This window comes from Cervus elaphus, chromosome 12 (genome assembly GCF_910594005.1).
Source record: "Cervus elaphus chromosome 12, mCerEla1.1, whole genome shotgun sequence".
Taxonomy (NCBI): Eukaryota; Metazoa; Chordata; class Mammalia; order Artiodactyla; family Cervidae; genus Cervus; species Cervus elaphus.
Genome location: NC_057826.1, coordinates 85,591,796 through 85,614,219, shown reverse-complemented (window position 1 = coordinate 85,614,219; position 22,424 = coordinate 85,591,796). Strand labels below are relative to the sequence as shown.

Here is a 22,424-nt window from a genome sequence, read left to right as displayed (position 1 = left end):
TTGCTTCAATTTGTGAAGCAAAGGTCTGGTGATAGGACTGGTTTCTGTCAGACCTTTACATATAAAAGTAAGATTAATTGAGCATTTTTGTTTTAATGATTTATAAGCGATAGGTACTGATTCTTCTTAATACAGGCAGACAGTAAACAAAGAATATTTTCTTTGTTGATCCATAATTGAATTCCATTTCATTTTCCTCATTAATTTCATTAATATTATATTAAATCAAACGTTTTTTAGAAAGTTTAACATTTAGTCATTGGAATGAAGGCATTGTTTTTCTGTAATCACTTTTTGATGGAGGATTCCTTTTTTATCCTGCTTGAAAAAAAACATAAGGTATTTTTGGCATGTTTTATTGAGCACTATAAGTCAGTACCACTGATGTGTTTTCTGAATGTGTTTTTCCCACTTCATTTGTAGTGCAGTATCATCTGTTTAACATTGGCCCTTGATTTGAAACTGATTAGAAATGGCCCAGTGGGTCAATTTAAAGGATTAAAAAAAGTGCAGTTACTCCAGGGATGTATGACTTTGACCTTTGCATCTCTAAAGTTGTCTTTCCTCTGTTTTTAGAATTTGTAGGAGAGGGTGACAGTGTTTTTCTATTCCTAATAAGTATAAATGTACTGTGAAGTCAGAAATCTAGAAATAATTCTAATCCTGTTACAAAACTGTTGTTTTGTGAACTTCAGATACCTTAAAAAAAACTTCCTGTGTTTAGGAGGAAAAAAAAAAGGAGGAAGAAAAATAGTATTCAACGTAAAATTAGCTTTAAAAACTGTCCTATTACCAATATATAAAACACGTAGCTTCTTACAGTTCATCTTAGGTCTGACCTAAATATGGACGAGAGTGTGTGTGTCCAGACTACGTGACAGCTCAGCTCCCCACACCAACAAAACCTTCCCGCCCTTCCTGGTGCCCCCCGCCCCCCAGCAGCATCAGAGCCCAGTGCCGCTCATGGCTCTCAGGTCATTTGCCAACATGGCAGTTGACACGTAATTGTAACTCTCAGGGTTTTTTTCTTCTTCCTCCCTCACATCTGTTATTCTGCCTTTTATTTGCTTTTGTTTTTTTTTAGTTGAAACAAGGAAACTGACTAATACTGAAAAGTTATTTGGTATCTTTAATTGTATAAAAACTTCCTTTTACTTCTTATTTAAAGAGCTATGTGATTTCTCTTCTTAAAAACAAACATTGTAGTTGATGAAATTGCTTTTAACTTTTGAGTGCCCTTCAGTTGATTATTTTCCTTCCTATGGGCCAGTGACCATTGATGGAGAGGCTGTCCCTCCATACTTACCCATGGGATCAACTGAGATCGCAGAGCTGAGTATCCTCAAAGACTGAATTCTCACCTTGACTAGTTACGTGACACAAATGAATTGGGTTATAAGCTTAAAATGCTGTAAAAATATGACTTTTATGTTACCCTATCTCAACTGTAATATTTAAATACTGTACTTTGTAGGCTTATAAATCCCACTTTTGTATCATAACGAGCACTGTTCCTATGTTTCATTTTAGAAAAGTTGAATTAATATGCTTTTCTAAACTAAAAAAGCAGATATGTTGTTAGCTATTTGTTTATCCCTTTAATGATTGTTTCATATTTAAGATCAATGAAAGTAACCCATTTTGATCAGAGATATACAATTCTTTTTTTTTTTCAGATATACAATTCTTAAAATTTGTTGTAATCAGTTCATAAGCTTGACCCTAATAGTTTTCCTTTTTAAAACTTTTCTGACATGATTAATACTTATATTCTCTATAAAAATTAGAAGGTTCCCATAGGCAAAAAGATCTGATATTTTTAAATAGAAAAATCTACCAGTCTATTTACAGTATAGGCAGATTTCTATATAAAACTTTAAAACACTGTAGAAACACTTAATTTTTTATGGAGACTGTTTTTTGAGTGACATAATTCTAGAACTTACTCTTTAAAACCATTTTTATCTTAATGATACTCTTACAATCTTTCTTATTATCTGAGGGATTCCAAATTTCCACCCTTGAATTGCCTAAACATTGTATTGGCATGCGCATAACACTTGTCTGTACACACACACCCCTATGCCTCATACAGCATCCGTAACATCCCCATATCGCTGAAGCTTTCCGCTCAGCCCCTGCCTTTTTCCTGTCTACCACTCCTGGTTAAGTTGGCATGCTAGGTGAGTGGCTGCTCCACTTTTCTTTTCAGCCTAGGGGTTTTAAAGGTAAAAAAAGACTGATGTTGGGATTATAATCATTGAAGCTACTTAGAGACCTACCCCTTTGCCTTTTCTGCCTCCAGCAGAATATCACAAAATCAAGCCCCCTCAAAAGTCCTAGGTCTCTCACAGTATTTTATTTGAATGTGTAGTATCACTGAGTCTTCATGTTTATATTTTTCTAAGAGGAAACTACTGTTCCTTTTACCTGGAAAGTTCTGATGGTGTGGTGTAGATGGAGGGGATGTAATCGGACTGTGACCTCTCTAAGGGCCCAGATCTTATAGCTGCATCCAGCTTACCCTTAAACCTCATTGCTGCTGCTAAGTCGCTTTAGTCGTGTCCGACTCTGTGCGACCCCATAGATGGCAGCCCACCAGGCTCCGCCGTCCCTGGGATTCTCCAGGCAAGAACACTGGAGTGGGTTGCCATTTCCTTCTCCAATGCATGAAAGTGAAAAGTGAAAGTGAAGTTGCTCAGTCGTGTCCAACTCTTCACGACCCCATGGACTGCAGCCTACCAGGCTCCTCCGTCCATGGGATTTTCCAGGCAAGAGTACTGGAGTGGGGTGCCATTGCCTTCTCCGAAACCTCATTGCTACCAGTTCAGAATTTGTGGACGTTGAATGAACTTTCTCCTAGAAATTTACTTCAGGCCGTGATGAGGATACAGATTGTTCAGCAAGTTACTAGTACAAATTAGGTTGTTGCAGTCATGTTTAGGCTACCTTGAGGAATGTTTTCAAGGAAGTAGCCTATTTGTACCCGCCAGTATATACTGATATTTACATATGTATATTTTATACTGTTTGATCAAGGTAAACCCAGTAGCAACTCTGCTAGTTTGTTTAGCATCTCAAGTTACTTTATGTGCAATTTCATGCTGCTTTAAAATGTATCATTTGGTCCAGAATAATGAGATTTTCTTTTCTTCATGCCACATATTTTATATAAGTTGAAATATGTTTTATTTTCTGTATTAGTGATTTAAAGGAAATGAGGAAAATAATTTCCTTCAAAAAGAAAAATTTTTTCCAATTTTTATGACTCATCTGTCATTTTGCCTCTGACCCTAAATGTAGTAATTAGCTGATTGCAAATTACATCAGTTAGGTTGAACTACAATTAAGTTAGGTGCTGAGATTGACCTTTATACATTAATCTGTCAATATTCTTTTACAGTTTGGCAGAATGGCTTGGAAAGGAAGCTATTTCTGTTACTTCCACTGTATTCCTAATTATCACAGCTCTCTGAAGCTTCAACCTCAGAAATGTATAGAAGAAAAATATTTCCCTTGATAAATGGAACCTTGTTTTATTCCATTGGTGAAAGTTTAGAGTAGAGCAAAATATTTAAAGCTTTACTATAATGGTCTGAAAGCAAACTATTTTTTTTTCCAGGTGATACTAAATTAAAAACTCCATCCATTTTTTGCCCATGCAAGGCAGTGCAGTTCCCTGGAAATTGATTTTTTTTTTCAGGGCTTACTGTGGCTTTTCGCAAGCTTTAGCTATATGGAAAATAACACTTTATTGAATCCACTTAGTGAATAAAGTTGGCAGTTAATTTTTAAGCAACTGGACCAGTGTGTAGAAAATTACTGAATACCTTAAATAGAATCTGACTAGTCTTAAAGCCATTTGATAAATAATTACTTAGGGAGTTGTTTCAAACTCTAAAACATTATTTTGTGAGTACTAAAATAATTTCAGTTCTATTCACTATACAAATGAGAGTAGTATTTGTGATATAACAGTTTTACAGAACCTGGGAAAATGTGCACAATAGAAATAGGAATAGAAAATGTATATAACAGATTAGAAAAATGACTTTAGTTTATATGAATCACATGCTTACTTGTTTTCCTTTTATGCATTATAACATTTTACTATATGTGCCTTTTAAAGTGCACTGATTTGGCACTTTTCCATAAGATTTCTACCCAACTATTGCTGGGTACTAATTTATCATTTTCCCCCCCAAAAAGCAGTGTCAAATCTAGGAAAATCATTAACATTATTCAGTTAGTTTGTTTAATGTTAATTAGAGGGTCACTTGAGGAGTTTTCAGGGGCTGATGTATTTACAGATTGTGCATTGGATTCCTGGGTGGGAGGGTGTGTGTCTTGCCGAGTCTGACTTTGGTTCTGTGCCGTGCTGTTTGGCGGCTGTTATTGTAGTGCTGGAGACTGTTCTTATCGGTATCTCTGACCTGACCCTTTTGAGCTATGTTATATCATTCCATTTTGACACCTTTTATCAAACTTTAATGAAATGACCCAGGCAAACAAATTGTCATTAAACTTTCCATCACTTTGTCCCTTGGTATCGTCTTTTATAAATTGGACAGCAAATGTTGTATTGATCTTCTCATTCTTGCAGCTGAACTTGAAATGACCCAGACTGCTTGTTGTTTATGGCCCAGAGTTGCTTTTCCTTGACATTTCCATCCCCAGCATGACACCCTTTTTGTTTTTCTTTCTTTCTTGTGGAGATGAATGAACAAGACATACGGTATCGAGACACTCTTGGTCATGGCAACGGCGGCACAGTCTACAAGTGAGTAGTCAATTTTGTTTAAACTTTCTATCCACTTTTGCCAAATGTGGGTATCCAAGTTCTCCACGGCAGAGATTTTTAAATGACCACCAGCACTTAGATTTTATTTCCACATGTGATTCCAAAATTCTGCAAGGCATCTATTTTCTCAGGAATTGCTTGGAAAAGTGCATTTATATTGCCTTTTTAATATTTCTGAGTCTGCATCTCTCCTGGGTGAGCATTTAGTAGTCCACCATTAGCAGGTATACCTTTAACTGGCCTGAAGTTTAATGCATTTTTTTTTCACTCTTTAACACCATTATTTTTTTTTTTAACTTGCTAGCACCCTATGCTAGCCCCCCTGCCTGTTTACACCTATGCCCAGTGGAAGACAAACCTTATAAATACCGTGGCTTTGCCCTGTGTCGACACTTAGTTATTAAAAAGCCTCTTCCTGTTGTGTTTCCTCCTCTCCTCACCCTACACCCCTGAGAGAATTTCGACACACTGATGAATATGTTAAGTTATAAAATTCTCCCAAATTCTGGTTGTAGTGATCTTAGCCTAAAGGAGTATTCATTTTCATATTAAAAAATGCTAACCGTAAAAGATACTTCTCTCGACAGGGAAATCTTTCTCATGCAGTAGTGCAAAGTTTAAACTACATAATGTAATATCTGGTACTTAATAGTCTGCAATGATGTATGAAAAATATTCCACTAGGAATTAAAAAATCCATATTCTGTAAGAAAGCCCTGAGGGAGTAATAAAGCTTTCCTCCAGAGAGCTGTTTTCCATATATACACTACCCCTGCATCACATTATAATTGTGTTTTTACCTTAGATATTTTACTATTGATATTAATATATATTTTCAAAGTTGTAAAATAATTAATTTATATTCTTATTGGTTACTGATTTTCTTAGAATTTTGAGTTCTTACTAACCATGTGAATATAGCTAAAAATTGCCCTGTTGCCCTTGAACATGAAAGGTCATATCCTAAAATTCCAGAATATCCTCAGCTCAGATGCAGCCGTGGCATAGAACTAGATTTCTCAGGTCAGAAGCTCCTTCAGAGTTCCCTCCCTAGGGCTTCGATTCTCTCTGTAGGTAGAGCCAGGAAATGTCCTTTCTCCTAAAGGAGCATAGTCCTTTAAGAAGATATGTTTACATATTTGGGTGGTTTTCCTATAGATGACTGAGTATGGTGAGTAGTTGGTCTGAATGCTAATTGCTTCCACTGTGCTAATTCACATAATTAAATAATAACACATTTCTTTCACAATCCTTGGGTCTTACCCTCTTGCCCTTAAAATGTGTGATGCTTAATTTGTCTAAAGAATTTGAGGCTACCATTGTCCTTTCCTGGATCTGTACTATCAGTCCTTCCCATGCAACCCCTGCTGCTGCTGCTGCTGCTGCTGCTGCTGCGTCACTTCAGTCGTGTCTGACTCTGTGCGACCCCATAGATGGCAGCCCACCAGGCTCCCCCGTCCCTGGGATTCTCCAGGCAAGAACGCTGGAGAGGGTTGCCATTTCCTTCTCCAGTGCACGAAAATGAAAAGTGAAAGTGACGCTCAGTCTGTGTCCGACTCTTCGTGACCCCATGAACTGCCGCCTACCAGGCTCCTCCGTCCATGGGATTTTCCACGCAAGAGTACTGGAGTGGGGTGCCATTGCCTTCTCTGATGCAACACCTAGTACTACATAAATAGCATTTCTTTGTCCTGGTCTTCTCCTCCTCACTCTTATCTGACTTGACCTTTTACCCTGTCCTGAAGGTTCTTGGGTTCAGGTACCATTAGAAATAAGAAGGAACATGTATACTCGAATTGCTTCTCTTGAGTTCCCTAGAGGGAGCAGTTTTCAAAGTCTCAGCCTTTCTTCTTCTTAATGCTTTTATGCTAATGTTCAGGTATAATAAAACAGAAAAGTTTTCTAGCAACTCTTTGAACTTCTTTTATTGGCTTCGAATAGAATCCAAACATATTTGTTTAGACGTCTAACCTACTTATTTGTGCTGTTTCACCAAATGTTTGACTCTCGAGCATGTTTATATTTTTAAATTGAAGGCCTGTTGTGAATTTACCGTCCTGGTTTATTCTAGAGAGGAGAAATCATAAGACCAAACCCCAGCAGATAATTTTTATTGGAAATAATATTCTAGGTGTTAAAATTTTAATCTTTTATCTTAAAATAGGTATGCCCATCCCGCAAGGGAAAATTACAACATAAAATTATGTCAGTGTTGTTTTTCTTTAACTGTTACCCTTAATTGTAGTAAAAACATAAAAATTGCCATCTCAACCATTTGTAAGTCTACAAATTGAGTACATTCACATTGTTGTGTAACCATCAACACTGGCCATCTGCAGAACTTTTTTTGTCTTGCAAATAATTTCCCATTCACCTGGCTAATGCTTTTAGCTAAGAAGCGTAGCTAGATGTTTTCTTTTTATTAGAGTCACAGTATCCAAGAGAGGGTTCTTAGTGCGAGTTTTTTAATTTGCTAGGACGCCGCAGTGACATTAGCAACTTCTCCTGGGTTTATTTAGTTGGCTTCCATTGCTAATGCTCAGAACACGTTGTAAGATTCCGTATGTTTTTGACAGTGGTTGTTTATGGAGGGTGAGTAGCGGGATCATGATCATTTCAGTATTTTATTTTATGTCATAGATTTCTTATGAAAAGAAGACATTTCACTTATTGCCTAGGTGATTCTTAAGGAGAGAGAACATGAAGATATAAAATTACATAACTACTTGTCGTTGATCAGTTCAGTTCAGTTCAGTCGCTCAGTCATATCCAACTTTTTGCGACCCCATGGACTGCAGCATGCCAGGCTTCCCTGTCCGTCACCAACTCCCAGAGCCTACTCAAGCTCATATCCATCAAGTCATTGATCATTGATCATTGTCATTGATCATTGGTCTTCATTTCTGTCTGGGCTTCAATTTGTGGTGTTCTCGTATTTCTGCCTTTTAGTTCAGCACAAAGAAATGGTATAATCATCAAGAAATGAAAAGCCACTTTACTAAAGTCTCTATAAAACTGAGTGTTTGATGTGTTATGATTGACTCTCTTCTATAGTAAGTTTACCTTAATGGTGCTGACTATAAAAACTGTGATTTTTCAAACAAAAATGATTACATTACAGGCTATGCTACATAAACTAGATGAAGAAAATATTGGAAAATCCACTCATTGATAACAAAACTGCCTAATGGGCCTATTTATTTTTTTTCTTATAAAGAATAATAAAGCTAATAAATGTGAAGCAAAAGTTGATATTTCAGTCTTATTTGCTCCACTTGAGGAGATGTTGTAAATTTCAAAGCATATGCTATTGTGTAACTGCAATATATATTATTTAATAGTTGATCACATTTTCATCCTTTAAGTTTGGATATTCTCCTCAGTTATACAATATGAAATTCTGGGCCTATATATTTGAACCAAATGTGGATCCTGTGTATAGCCCTCTGGTGAACTCTTATTATGATAGCGATCCAGCCAGGTAATTTTAAATTGTGGTATCTCTTGGATTATTAGTTTGAATGAAATGGATCAGTTCTAGGAGAAGGAATAATTTAGGAAAAGTAAATGAATGTACTTTAACTGCTTCATTTTCTAAAGTGGTACACGTTGATCCAAAAACTAAATCAGGAAGCGCACATGTAGTATTCCCTTCTGATAGATTCACAATAAGTTCTGAAGACTTAGAGGAAGTAGAAAACAGTATGTCTTGTGGTTAAGTATAGGGACTCTGAGTTTGAATTCTGCATCTGCCACTAACCAGCTTGTGTGACGTTGGGAAAGCTACATAGCGTCTTCTATCTCAGTTTCCCTATGCATAAAATGGGGATAATACTAATACCGATCTTATAAAAGTGGGCTTCCCAGGTGGCTCAGTGGTGAAGATTCTGCCTGCCAGTGCAAGAGACGCAGGAGACATGGATTCAGTCCTTGGGTTGGGAAGAGTCCCTGGGGGAGGAAATGGCACCCCACTCCAGTGCTCTTGCCTGGAGAATCCCATGGAAGGAGGAGTCTGGTGGGCTGTAGTCCATGGGGTCACAAGGAGTTGGACAGGACTTAGCGACTGAGTACACATCTTACAAAATTACTGTGAGGTTAAATTAGATGTTCCATAAAAAAGGCTTAGTACTGTGACTCACACTGAATGCTCATTGTACTTACATGAACTTACTACTGTTCATGATAGAAATGAACAATGATAGAGCATTAATCCCTGGGCTTCCTATGCTTACTTGGCCATGCGATTCTATTTTTGAGAAAGGTCTGTAAATATCTCACAGAATTAAAGTTGTATTGAATTAACTTTGAGAAATTGTACAGTATGATACATAATGTATTTCTGTGTTTCCTTTTGTTCTTTAGTTGCCTTATGAATATGGTTTATTATTATATCATATATTATGATTTTTCAAAGCTTCAAGGTATATTCTCTTTTATCATAGTTTACTTTCAAATTGCTGTAAGACAGCTGGTGTGATGGCAAGCCTCTTTTACCACTGGTGGAAGCTAGGGCTCACATTCACGCGGCAGAGCCAGCACGTACGCGGCATCTCTTCCTTTCACTCTCTTTTTCCCTGAGGCAGCGTTTTGTCAAGGTCAAGCAGAGTCCATTGCATTTACTTGTATTTTCTAGTGTACCCAGCACAGTCCTAAGGATAGAAGAGATGCTCTATACATGTTGGCTGGAATGAGAATGAGGCAAGTGGAGGTTTTTTCCAAGCAGGTTTTAGCCGAGTTCTTTAATTGGATCCTCCCCATATCTAGCTAGTTTTAGATGCTGCATAATTTTGAGCCTGCATAATTGTTTTAGAACATTCACCAAGAAACATAGGGATTTCTAAACTAAAAACATATGTTTGAATGGTTAATTTTCTTTCACATATTTAAAACTGAGTATTTGGTATCCACTAACTCAACATTCTAGTTACTGTCCTTTTTTCTTGGAGAGTAAGTCACGTGGAAGTCAAAGTAATTAATAGGCCCAGTTACTTTGAAAACGTTCTATGATAATGAGTCAGGCACTCAGGTTTTTTGCTCCTTCAGTGCATTGTTTGAAGGAGTCGTGTAAGCTTTGGGTTCAAAAATGAAGTAGTATCTACCTCTTAGGACTTAGGCCATGCTAAGTCAGTTAGCCAACACACACTTATGGATCGTATGTTCTCTTTTTCCTTAATGCAATTATTCAGGTTAAGACTCTTGCTGTCAGCTTTCTGGACATGTATTCTAATCTCAAGGTATTGGAAAACACTAGTGAACTTTCTAAATCCAGCTGCTTCTTACGGTAAAGTTAAGAGTGTAACCTGGGTTTGAGGTAGAATTTTCTCAGTGGTATAATCAGTGGCATATATGCTAACTACATGGTGTTTCAAAGATTGGATATATACCATTATTTAGCAACTAATTTGGCCATGTCTAGAGATAAGAGAAGAGAGAAGGGTTAATAATTCTCAAAGGTGTTGGTCTTGCCTTCTTTCTGTTGTCTTACCTATATTATGAAATATTCGTTGGGCAGTAGGGTGGGGATGGTTCTTGGAGATGGTAACTCAGATCATGTGTACTATTAAATTGTATTCTGCCCTTGTGATATGGCTTACAGGCCAACTAAAACATTACATTTTTGTTTCAGGACTGGAATTGTATCAGCCCATTGCTGATAAACATGATTTATTTCATGAAAATTAGAAGCTGTGGTGATCAGTTATAGAAAATGAAAAAATATATGAATTGATGCCTAATTAAATGCTATTTAGTAAACAAAATATTTTAAAACAGGATTCCTGAAGGGAAAGCACAACCAAGAGAGTCCTTGATGTAAATATTGGGAACCACATAATACCGAGAAAAACTCTGATTTCCCTTTTCACCAAACAACCCAAAGGTGCCAAACCAGAAACAGTCACAGGCCTGACCCCAGTTTCTGTAACAACTGCATCAGTGACCCCACTTCTTTTTGTTTTTTCCCTGAAGTGCATCTTGTAAATTAAGAGTAGTTTTTAAATGGTTTTGATACTGACCCAAGAGCTAGGGTGATTGTTTGATTTATTTTAACTTTAAATTTCCAATCAAATGAAGTGCCTTTTCCTTGCAGCCAGGATTGTATTTTAAACTAGCAAATACGACATCATCTTAATGTAAAATTAAATACTTGTATATGGCTGAATTGTATTATAGTATCATGTGACAAGCAAGGATATTAAATATTTTCAGAAAATCAATAAGCATTTGTCAAATAAAATTAGTTATGCACACTCCCCTCTCTCAGCGTTCACTGTCACAGGTTTGTTTGGTACAGTGGTGTGCGTTGTCTTGATCAGAACCTGAAGAGTGGACCGAGCTCCTGACTCTGCGCCTCTTCCGCCTTTGCTGCCCCATCTCCACGTCCCGTAACTGCACACGTGCTCACATCCATTACAGCAGTGATGGACTGTCGGCATCCAGCCAACACGACAGGATGCCACGGGTCGCTGAGCAGAGGTTTTCAGACTCTGTTTCCACCCGAATTAACTATTATTGAAATAGTTTATTGAGATTGAAGTATTGATCATTTTCTGCTAACCTTGGCTTAAGGGAAGGAAGAAGAGGCGGGGGTATTTCTGAAAGACACTAAATTTCATTTTAAAAAATCTCATTTATTTAGCCTTTTCTTCTTCCTGTTTTATAGCCCTTATTGTTTTATTGCTTGGAAAAGGGTATCTTGGCTTTATTTTTATGACAGTATAATTATACTTCAGAAATACACTTGATTACTATGGGTAACAAAATTGTTCTAGTATATTGGGTTGGCCAATATTGCTATACAAACAACTTTTCAGTCAATTGAGTCTGGTAAAAATCAATACATTATGGTAATATTTCAAGTAAGAATTTGCTGAATCGAAGTATTTCAACCCTATCTCCTTTCAGGGAAGAATAGTTTTGAAGTAGCAAGACTTCTTTCTAATATTTTATTTTAATAAAAGTGCTTTCTTGATAAAGAAATACAAAGTCCTCAGCAGAAGTGGTTAAGAACAGATAAGCATTAGCACACTTCTGTTTTTATAGGGTGGAAGAGGTCTAGTTTCCATTAAAATCTATCTTCTGGGTGCATTAAGAGCGTAGAGCATCCGGGTTTGACTTTGTCTCGCAGGGTGTAACTTTTGGATTTTCGTGTCTAGTTCTGGGTACTGACTCCAGAGAGAGATGGACAGTTCAGAGACCACTCAGAGGAGCGTGGGGAGAATAAACAGGGGCCTGGGACATTGTGCATGTCCAGTCTTCCTTCGTTCATTAGTGGGTGCCTTCTGAGCATGTGCCGTGTGGAGGGCACTGTGTCAGCTGTTGGGGAGAGCAGGCTCTCATCGGCCTGTGTCCAGATGGAGGGAGACGTCTTGTCGATAGGTAAGTGCAGGGCTTCGCAGTCTAGGCCATGTGTCTCTGTGGCACACAGGCCCTTGCAGGTGAGGAGGGAGTGATGACTTTTAGCTCTTTGCTCAGGAGGAATCAGAAAGGGCCTCATGGAGGAACTGATATTTGAGTTGATAAGTGATCAGAGGAGTTGGCTGCCTTTTATCTGCGTGAGAGAAAATCAAGAGGTCCCATGACAACTGACATAAAGTCTGAAGGGCATTCCTGTAGACAGAGGAGCAGGTTTTTCTGAAGGCCCCCTCAGATTGCTGGTCTTGAACGTCTGTGTGACAGTGCCTTTGGTTAGAGTGAGCCACGTACTCTTTCTGCTCTTCTTCCCACTGTCCTGTCCTCCCTAGAGGTCATTTGGATGGATGTCTTTCCAGAGCCCAGTACCACTCCCTACCTACTGTAGACACTTGGTGTTTTAGGAATTAACCTGCAGAGGCAGTCTTCACAGTCTCAGGATAGACGCAAAGTATTGTGCATCGCTGGGTGGCTCTGGCGTCTTCCTTAAGCAGAATGATATGGCTTAGTGTTCAGGACTGCTGAGAAAAGAATTCCTACCTAGACTGGACATGAAATGACTGCAAAGGTCTAAAGTTCCAGAATGAAATTTAGCGTTCAGCTACCATAAGAATCTTAATGTCAAGTATCATTTGGTTTTGTTCTTTTAGATTTTGCTTATTGGATATTCATTGAACATATACTCACCAAGAGTCACTCTGTGCCAAAGCCATCCAGTAGTGAATAACACAAGTGGCCAGTGCTCCTGAAGCTTGTTCTGGGGCGGGGGTGGGCAGACAGACAGCAATCAAGAAAATGAATACCGAAGTGAGATGATACCAGACCTTACAAGTGCTGTAAAGAATGTTCAGCAAGGCTTATCTGAGGAGGGGATATTGGAGCTGAGACCTGAAGGACAGGAAGGAGCCAGTCATGGGAGAATCTGGGAATCTAGAACCCAGGCAGAAGGAACTGCTGTGGAGAATGCCCTGAGATGGGTGTGAAGGTGTTGTGTTTAGGCGTGTGGTTGGAATTGGAGTAGAGCAAGCTCGGGGGATGGTGGAGAAATGGGAAGGAGCCTGATCATGTGGGATCTTTGAGATCTCACTAAATCCTTGCCAAGAAGCATGGTCTGTATACTTAGCCCCTTTTTACTAGTGAGAAGGATAAAGCTTGGAAGGGTTAAGTGGCATGCCCATGGTCAAATCAAGATTAGAACTCAGTATCAGAACATCGAGTTGTCCACCTCAAATTTCTTCTGACACTACATCAGTACTTGGGCTTACTTCTCAAGCCACGGTTTTCCTTTTTGTCATCTACACTCTTTTACGTTTCTCAATTTTTAACCCAAATTATTTTTCAATGTGAGATCTAAATTAATATATGATCTTGAAAGTCAGTGATGCACCATCTCTAGTTGTTAATTTTAGAGGCTTTTTAGTAGATGTTAAAACAACCATTACTTCACTGACGGAATTATGGCAACATGTTATTTGGTCTATCCTTTGGGTCTCTTTATGTATCAAAAGCTTTGAATTTAATAATTGGATCCTGAGATTAATTCTATGGTTGTACTAGAGGAGTTGGAGCATTTCTTGATTTATAAGACACATTAAATTTTTCTAAACTGTTTTACAGTATCTGATGTGTTAGAAAATTAAAGGCTCTTGGTTGGCATATAGCACAGGCAGATATTTGTATACCATAGCATCTAGGGTATTTACTTAAATTGCTTTTTTGGAAAATAATTCACTGGGAAATACAAACCGCATTTATTGTGTATAACTTTCTGCCACAGTTTTGTTTTTCTTTTTTTCCATTGCTCTGTCTTTGGTTACCTTGCTATAAGAGACCATGTTCCTGTTAAATTGCTGACTTACTGGAGTCGAATACACTTAGGTTCTGATTTGTGCACTAAAACTGAATTGGAGGAGCAGGTTACTAAATGAGAGGGGGAAACAACAATAGAGACTTAAGCTCTGGGTATTAAGCATCAAGTTTTTTTAAACATTACTGTGATTTTTTTTTTCCATTTATTTTTATTAGTTGGAGGCTAATTACTTTACAATATTGTAGTGGTTTTTGCCATACATTGACATGAATCAGCCATGGATTTACATGTGTTCCCCATCCTGAACCCCCCTCCCACCTCCCTCCCCATCCCATCCCTCAGGGTCATCCCAGTGCACCAGCCCCGAGCACTTGTCTCATGCATCCGACCTGGGCTGGCGATCTGTTTCACACTTGATAATATACATGTTTCAATGCTGTTCTCTCAGGTCATTCCACCCTCGCCTTCTCCCATAGAGTCCAAAAGTCTGTTCTATACATCTGTGTCTCTTTTTCTGTCTTGCATATAGGGTTATCGTTACCATCTTTCTAAGTTCCATATATATGCGTTAGTATATTGTATTGGTGTTTATCTTTCTGGCTTACTTCACTCTGTATAATGGGCTCCAACTTTGTATTATGTATCTGATCCTAAACTTTCCATATTTTTCCTAGTCAGTACTACAGAAGAAGGAAAGAAAAAGAATGTACAGTATTATTGCTCAAAGCAGAACTGTGGTTTTTGTTTTGTGAATTCAAATAATGGAATGAAGAATAGTTCAGACAAAATTAGAACTTGCTTTAGGGCACAATCAATATAGTATTTTAACAAGCTTAGTGTACTTGGAAAATATACATTGTATAAGATTTTCAAGCATACTGATTCTATTATGACTACTAACTATAGAAACAAAATGTAACAATATACTATAGTCAATAAACAAAGCTCTGATTAAACCATAATTAAGTTTTCTGAAAAGTTGTCTAAGAACTATGAATAAAATATATTTTTACATTGAGCAACAAAATATATAGCCAATGAAATTTTATAGTTGTAGAGAAAATGATAGGTGGGATAAAATTACAGGGTGAATTTTTACTACAACACATGTACCTAGTTTAGTTTCTGTACACCATTTGTTTTTTCTTCCTTTTAACTTTTCTTGAAAGTTAATCTTTTAGTGTTGCAGAGTGTAAGCCTCGGGCAACTGACTGGAAAGGCAAATGAGGAGTTTCTCTTGTTTCCCTGGAAGCCTAGTAAAATGTTTTAGGGCCCTGCCTTCGGGTACCAGGATGCAGTGGATGCTCAGAATCGTATGGCTGTGTCTCTGTTTCCACCCTGGGCCACCATCGCATGCCAAGGGTTAACGCCAGCAACGCTGGAATGAGCTGGGTAGAGTAGGTGTCACCAACATCTTGTAACCTGTGATGAAATCCTGAAATCAGGGGATTTCTCTGAGGAGTTAAAGCAAGACAAGGGCTAGAACCACCGCTGAAAGTCACGCTTGCTTATTTCTTGATGCTTTCCCAGTGCCCTTTTTAGTAAACAATTACGTTTTGATTCTCTGAGGAGCTAAGGTAAGCAAACTGTGTGAAAGCCTGAAACACTCTGATGGCGTTGTCTAGCATGGATACTGCAGCTGTATTTTGTATTCTTATTTTCTGCATCAGGCACGTGAACCTTACAGATGACTCATGTGAACAAACAGCCGTCTTCTTTCTTCTCACCTTCCCTGAAATTTGTAATCTTTGAACTAAGTGATTAACCCAGTATTTAAAACATTAATTCCTGTCTCCACACTTCAGTCAGTTCCACATATAGTTCTGCAGAAATTGCATCTTTGGGTTTTTTTCATTGCTCATGATTTTGTGAGTGCTTTTGTGTATGTATTTTTGTGTATCTGTCATTGTTGGAGTCTTATAGATGTTTTTGGCCTCTGATCTTTACAAACAAGTCTGATTTCTTCCTCCCATGCAGACCCCTCTCCCTTTCTCCTCTCATTAGTCTTACTTCAAAAATATATGTGATGTCTTTAAGCCTTAATCTCCTGAATATATTGGAGAATCAGCTCCTCTTGACTAATCACAAAGGACTTTGTAAAACAAAATGTTACTTAATTTTTGGAGAGAATGTTTTAATGCAGTTTATATATTTTTGGAAGTCGCTATAGATATCTCAAAAAGAAGAGCATGGTGGAATTTGGTTTAGAATCCAAATACTTTCTTCTGTTGTCCAAAACATAGAGGCAAAGATTTTTCTTTGCTTAAAGATGACTCTCCCTGGATGGTATAAAGTATGATGGTAGTTTGAGTGTTGTTCATTTTTTAGGTTAAAGGAAAAAGTCCCTCCTGGTTTGTTTTGACCCTAGTCATGATATGCCAGTTTCATGAAGTCTGTTATGCACAAAAGTGCACAAAATGAAGATAAAGTGCCTCTCTTCAGCCTGACAAAAGCCATTCCTTTGCAGAATGGTAGCTGCAGCGAAAGTAAATAAGTGAATGGACAGCAATCACAGCCTAGTTGATGAAACTGTTCAATTAAAGCACAGGCATTTACATGGTGTAATTTCCCTAAATTGCCAATGAGCCCCTTTAGACACAACCAGTGTTCAAATTGATTTCAGCATTGATTTTGGCTGAAGCTGATAAATTTCTGCTTGTTAGTTAAAGTAATTTTGCAGAAGACTTTGTACTGCAGTATTGAAGTGTTCATTTAGCTGATGGTTAAAAGAGGAGTTATTTACAGAGGCCTGTACTGTTGTTCTGAGATGGGACAATTCCCCAATCATCTTTTACTTTTAATTTTTTAGGCTTCAGTATACCAATCAATAGGTGATTGAAACTGATTAAAACTTATCCAACCAGCTGCCTATGGCAGTTTAATTAGAAGCTGGATGATTCTTAAATTAAAGTTGTCTTATTTTCATTGCATAGCCATCTTCCAGAAGAGTAAGAGACTAACAGTGCTGAAAACTTAAAGTTTAGCTTTATTAAGATATCTAGCAACTGTTAAATCACTCAATAGCTATTCCTGAGGCAACTCAGAAATGTATTCAGAGGCTTTTGCCTTTATAAAGGTTGAAAGCAATAATGTGCTTATTTGCTAGCCAGGAAGATTTTTTTATGTCAAAGGGATAACCTCTAGGATAGTGATATATGTGTAAGAACCACCATTTGTGATATGTATCATATTACACATGCAAGATATATGTTTGAGCTTTACTTTTTAAATACTGCAGTACAGGATGAAACTAGTTATCATGATGTCCTGTGCATCTCCCTGCTGAAAACCATCAGCTTTGAATTTCTAGTTTTTTGTTGTGTTTTGAGGCCTTGATTAAAATCAATCTTCAGTGAATGAAACCCCAGTATTTTCATATAAATACATGTTGACTTTTCACCAGTATTGTGGGCAAGGTTATAGAAGAGAGATTTTTGTTTGTTTGTTTTGTTTTCCTCTCCCAGGGAAGCTTCCCCATACTCATTTTCTCTAGTGTGGGACAATTTCTTGAGTTTTTAATGGAAATGGGTTAATATTTCTGTCATAGGGGACAGATTGCATCTGGTACTACAGGGAAGAAGGGGATAAATGGCTCACTTTTCAGAGGTGCATTTACTCTTTGACCCACTAGGGTACTATTTAGTGTTCTAGGAGAGGTAATTTAGTAAATTGTACCCCAGTGGCCTGAAAAAGTTAATGCAACTCTGAAAAGTGAGTCATTCAATCGATTTTCCCTATTGCTTTTTAAAAACCAGCACTGACCATATCCAGAGAACCTTGAAGACAACTGAAATTAGAGGATCTAGAAGCAGCCTGATTATGTTCACACAGGCTTGTTTGGGACAAGCATTGGCTTTGGCTCCAGAGGAATTTGAACCCACAGCCCGGTCCAAAGCTTCAGTCAGTTCAGTTCAGTTCAGTCACTCAGTCGTGTCTGACTCTTTGTGACCCCATGGGCTGCAGCACTGCAGGCTTCCCTGTCCATCACCAACTCCTGGAACTTACTCAGACTCATATCCATCAAGTCGGTGATGCCATTCAACCATCTCATCCTTTGTCGTTCCCTTCTCTTCCCGCCTTCAATCTTTCCCAGCCTCAGGGCCTTTTCCAATGAGTCAGTTCTTCGCATCAGGTGGCCAAAGTATTGGAGCTTCAGCTCCAACATCAGTCCTTCCAATGAATACCCAAGACTGAACTCCTTTAGGATGGACTGGTTGGATCTCCTTGCTGTCCAGGGGACTCTCAAGAGTCTTCTCCAGCACCACAGTTCAAAAGCATCAATTCTTCGGCGCTTAGCTTTCTTTATAGTCCAACTCTCACATCCATACCTGACTACTGGAAAAACCATAGCTTTGACTAGATGGACCTTTGTTGGCAAACTAATGTCTCTGCTTTTTAATATGTTGTCTAGGTTGGTCATAACTTTTCTTCCAAGAAACAAGCATCTTTTAATTTCATGACTGCAGTCACCATCTGCAGTAATTTTGCAGCCCCCCAAAATAAAGTTTCTCACTGTTTCCATTGTTTCCCCATCTATTTGCCATGAATTGATGGGACTGGATATCATGATCTTCATTTTTTGAATGTTGAGTTTTAAGCCAACTTTTTCCAAAAAAAGTTCTCCAAAGCTTAGGAGATAAGAATCTTGAAGCAGTCGTTAACCTCACTAAGCCTTGGTTTCCTTATATGTAAAGTGAGGCTAATAAGAATATCTGCCTTACACATTTTTGTGCAACTTAAATAGCTTCCTTATATAAAAAACTTTTTATAAACCACAAAGCACAATTGAATGTTACTTATTAGTAGAAGGAGGTTTTCTGAAATAGCGATTTTTCTATCTCATTTTGGAAAGTGACTTATTGTTAGCTTTCCACTATGAGCAGAGATGATATTGTAATCGAGCCATTTCAGGAAAGAAGTTTCCTAGCTAGTTAATCCTCGAGATACTCTTGTTTCCATCCCACATGTGTTGCCTCATTTTTTTCCCATCCTCATCATTGGGCTTTCTCTTGCCTCTGTTTTGCCCATTAACATTCTTTCAGAAGCTTTGATCAAGAGATCACTATGACTATAGCTTCTTTAATCTCAAATGCACTTGGGCCGTGTATTAAAAGACATTATTCTAGTTGATGTTAAAGGCTTGAATCAGGCTATATCAACTTACGAAAGAAATATGGAGGAAGTGATGACCACATTAACTTTGAGACAGATGTGGGAGTAAAAAAGAGAACCAAAGGAAATAGAAAGAAGAAATCATAAAATGTAGAGTTGAAATAGCTCTTCTCTGGTTGGAACTCTTTCTAACCCTACCAGAAACATTAGGTTGGTTTGTGAGCCCTGTGTATGATCAGCATCTTGAAAGAGCTGTTACTATGTGTGACCTAATAACATGTTTGATTTGATACTTAGACAGTCTGGGGGGCCCTGTTGCTTAACCATAAATCATTTTACAATCAGTAGTCAGCATTTGTAATGGGTTTTTAGGCAGAAGGAACGTTGGCATAGACTGCTATTTGAACTAGTACAGTTTATATGAAAGCTTTTTACAACTGCTGTTTACTTTGGATTTCCTATTTTAACAGCTAGAGCCCAGCTAATGTGTTTATCTATTCTGGGAGACAACAACTGTCAGTGTTGATTTCCCTGAAACTATTTGAATTTTTTTTTTCCCTGTGGATGGCTATTTTGTTATGTGACATATTGGTAAAATCCACCCCCAAAGAAACCTACCAAGAGAATAAATCTCTAAAATGATCAAACAATAAAACAAAATTTTCGTTAACTGAACCATAGCTAGTTTACATTTGGTTCCTGAAAGCATGTCATTGCATTAAAAGACAACATCTAGGGTTTTTTTAAAAAAAAATTAATCTCACAAAATAGCAAAATATTTTTGTTTTGTTTCTGTATGTATGTAATTCTTAAGCCAGACCTTAACTAGTGGTTTCACCATTTTAGTGACTGGCTTTTTTTCTTAAGTTTCCCATTCATTTGGAGAATTTCCAACAATTGATAGCACTCTATAAATAATTCACAGAGTAATTGCGTCCCGCTTTTCACTAACCTTTTATGCGGTATGCTCTGTGAGAGTGGAACTTGAGTCAGTGGCGTTTATTCCACATGGTGTGTGAGAGAACTGCCCTGCCCCCTTCACAGGGCAGTGGCAGTGTGTCATTTTAGTGTTCTTGTCTTGCTATCATGATTAAAAGTCATCATACGTGCAATTACTCTTGAAATCCTGGCTCTACGAGGCAAAAAAAAGGGAGGAGTCGTGTTTCTATAGTCATTTTGATGACTGTTTCACTAAGAGTGACATTTATCCCATGTCATATTATAATTTATGCTGAAATATGAAGTATTTGCAGTCAGATCATAGGTCAGTCCCCCATTCTTAAATTATATCTTACCTCACAATTAGAGAAGCATAAGTATTCCCTATTATAAATTCTTTCTTCTCATAATTGAAAATAATTTGATTAGTAAGTATTTAGAAATTAATATGCAGAATTGTGTCGTAGAAATTAGATGCCTGCTCTAATTGTATGAGATTGTACAAGCTTTATCAGAAAATATATGATCAGCTCTAGGTTATTTATTTTGTGAACAGGAGTCATCTGGGCCGATTCATATTTTTTCGGTTCTCCTAGAATTTGAAATTCTAAGCATAAATAATTTCAGTAAACATTGTAAAGTACAGACGCAATTGATCTTACGCATGACATAAATTTGTGTGGGAGTCCAGATGTTGAAATGTGAACACAGGTTGCTTCTCCCTTATGTCCTGTGTGAATGTAGGACTTTTTAACATTTCATTTTCAAGTTTCTCCTTTTCCTTACACACTTTTAAAGATTCTTATAGAAATTCTGTTTAGTTTTTTGGATTGATGTATCTTTTAATAAAGTCTCATTAGGAATTAGATGAAAGTTAACACACCTCTAACCTTGTGTGTATTGTACTAGACCCGTCTTCATATAGAAAATAATAAGATTCGTTGCATTTGTCCCCAAATATTGCTTTTGAAGTCAGTCACATGTGCTTTTGGGTACCTGCCCTGAGCAAGGTACTGCTCTTGGCAGTGTCAGAGATGCAGCGCCAACATTCAGGCCTTGGGAGCACTGTCCTGTGGGTTCCGTTGCTGGCATACATTCTGTACCTGCTCATCGCCTTCACTGATTTCGTCTCAGCTCCCTGATTGCTGGATTTGGAGTTGTTCGGGTCCACTCCTGATACCTCATCTCGATTTAATTTAATTCCTAATTGAGGGACTTCCCTGGTGGTCTACTGGCTGTGACTCTGTGCTCCCAGTGCCAGGGACCTGGATTTGATCCCTGGTTAGGGAACTAGATCCCACATGCTGCAACTGAGAGTTTGCGTGCACAACTAAGAATCCTATGTGCCTCAACTGAAGATTTCACATGTCACAACAAAGATTGAAGATCCCCGTGTGCTTTAACCAAGAACCATGCAGCCAGATAAATAAATAAAAATATTTTTATTAAAAAATTCCCAAGTGAGATTTTGTACTTTCATGGCTTTACATATCATCTATATGTTGATGAAGCCCAAATGTATATCTCCAGTCCTGTCCTCTGCCCTGAACTTAAGACTCATATCTAATTACCAGTTGAATGTCTTAGGCATTTGAAAGTTACCCAAAGTGGAGTTCTTGGTTTCTTCTAAAATCTGTTCCTTCTTAGTTTTTCTAATCTTTGTAAATGGAAACTTCATTCTACAAGCTGCTCATGACAGTGACTTTCCAGTCATTCTTCTTTCTTCCTTTTCTCCCAGACCATCCATTATATTAACCCACAAATCTTGTTGGCGTTTCCTCAAAGCTGTTTCAGCAAGCGGACCACCTCTGACCTACCACCATATTCTAAGCCTCTATTATCTCTTGTCTCCCAGCTACTATTCTGGTTTGTGTCCTTAATTTCCTACAAAGCATTCTCTTTACGTGACAGACAAAATGATCTTTCTGAATATAAACTCTCCACATGACTCTGTGACTTTTTGTATCATTCAGAATGATAGCCAAAGACCTCCATGGTCTAAATGGTACTAAACAATCTGTCTTTCCATTACCTTTCTAACTTTGTCTCCCACACCTAGTCTTCTTGCTTCTTCTACTTCCACACACATGTCAAATACACACTTCCACCTTAAGGCCTTGAACTCAACACTTCCTCTGCCCACAGTCCTCTTTTTCTGACTATCTAAGTGGTATACTCCTTTACTGCTCACATATAACTGAATGAGCAGTGCATTCCTTAATTTCCTCCTACCTATAATATTTTTTTAAAAATGCCCCTAATCCTGATCACTGTCTATATCCCTACCTTTAGTCTTTTTTGTTGCACTCCTGATACGTGACATATTGTGTATTTATTTGATTATTGTCAGTC

General features: G+C 37.8%; 1 protein-coding gene across 6 annotated transcripts in view; it reads left to right on the top strand.

The window, feature by feature from the left end:
- Positions 1–22,424, top strand: part of MAP2K5 (mitogen-activated protein kinase kinase 5) — a 260,879-nt gene that overhangs the window by 55,066 nt on the left and 183,389 nt on the right. For all 6 annotated transcript variants that reach the window (XM_043919835.1, XM_043919834.1, XM_043919831.1 and 3 more), the window contains one exon: positions 4,716–4,780. In XM_043919835.1, coding sequence (XP_043775770.1) covers positions 4,716–4,780 — 65 coding nt within the window. The remainder of the gene's footprint in view (positions 1–4,715; positions 4,781–22,424) is intronic.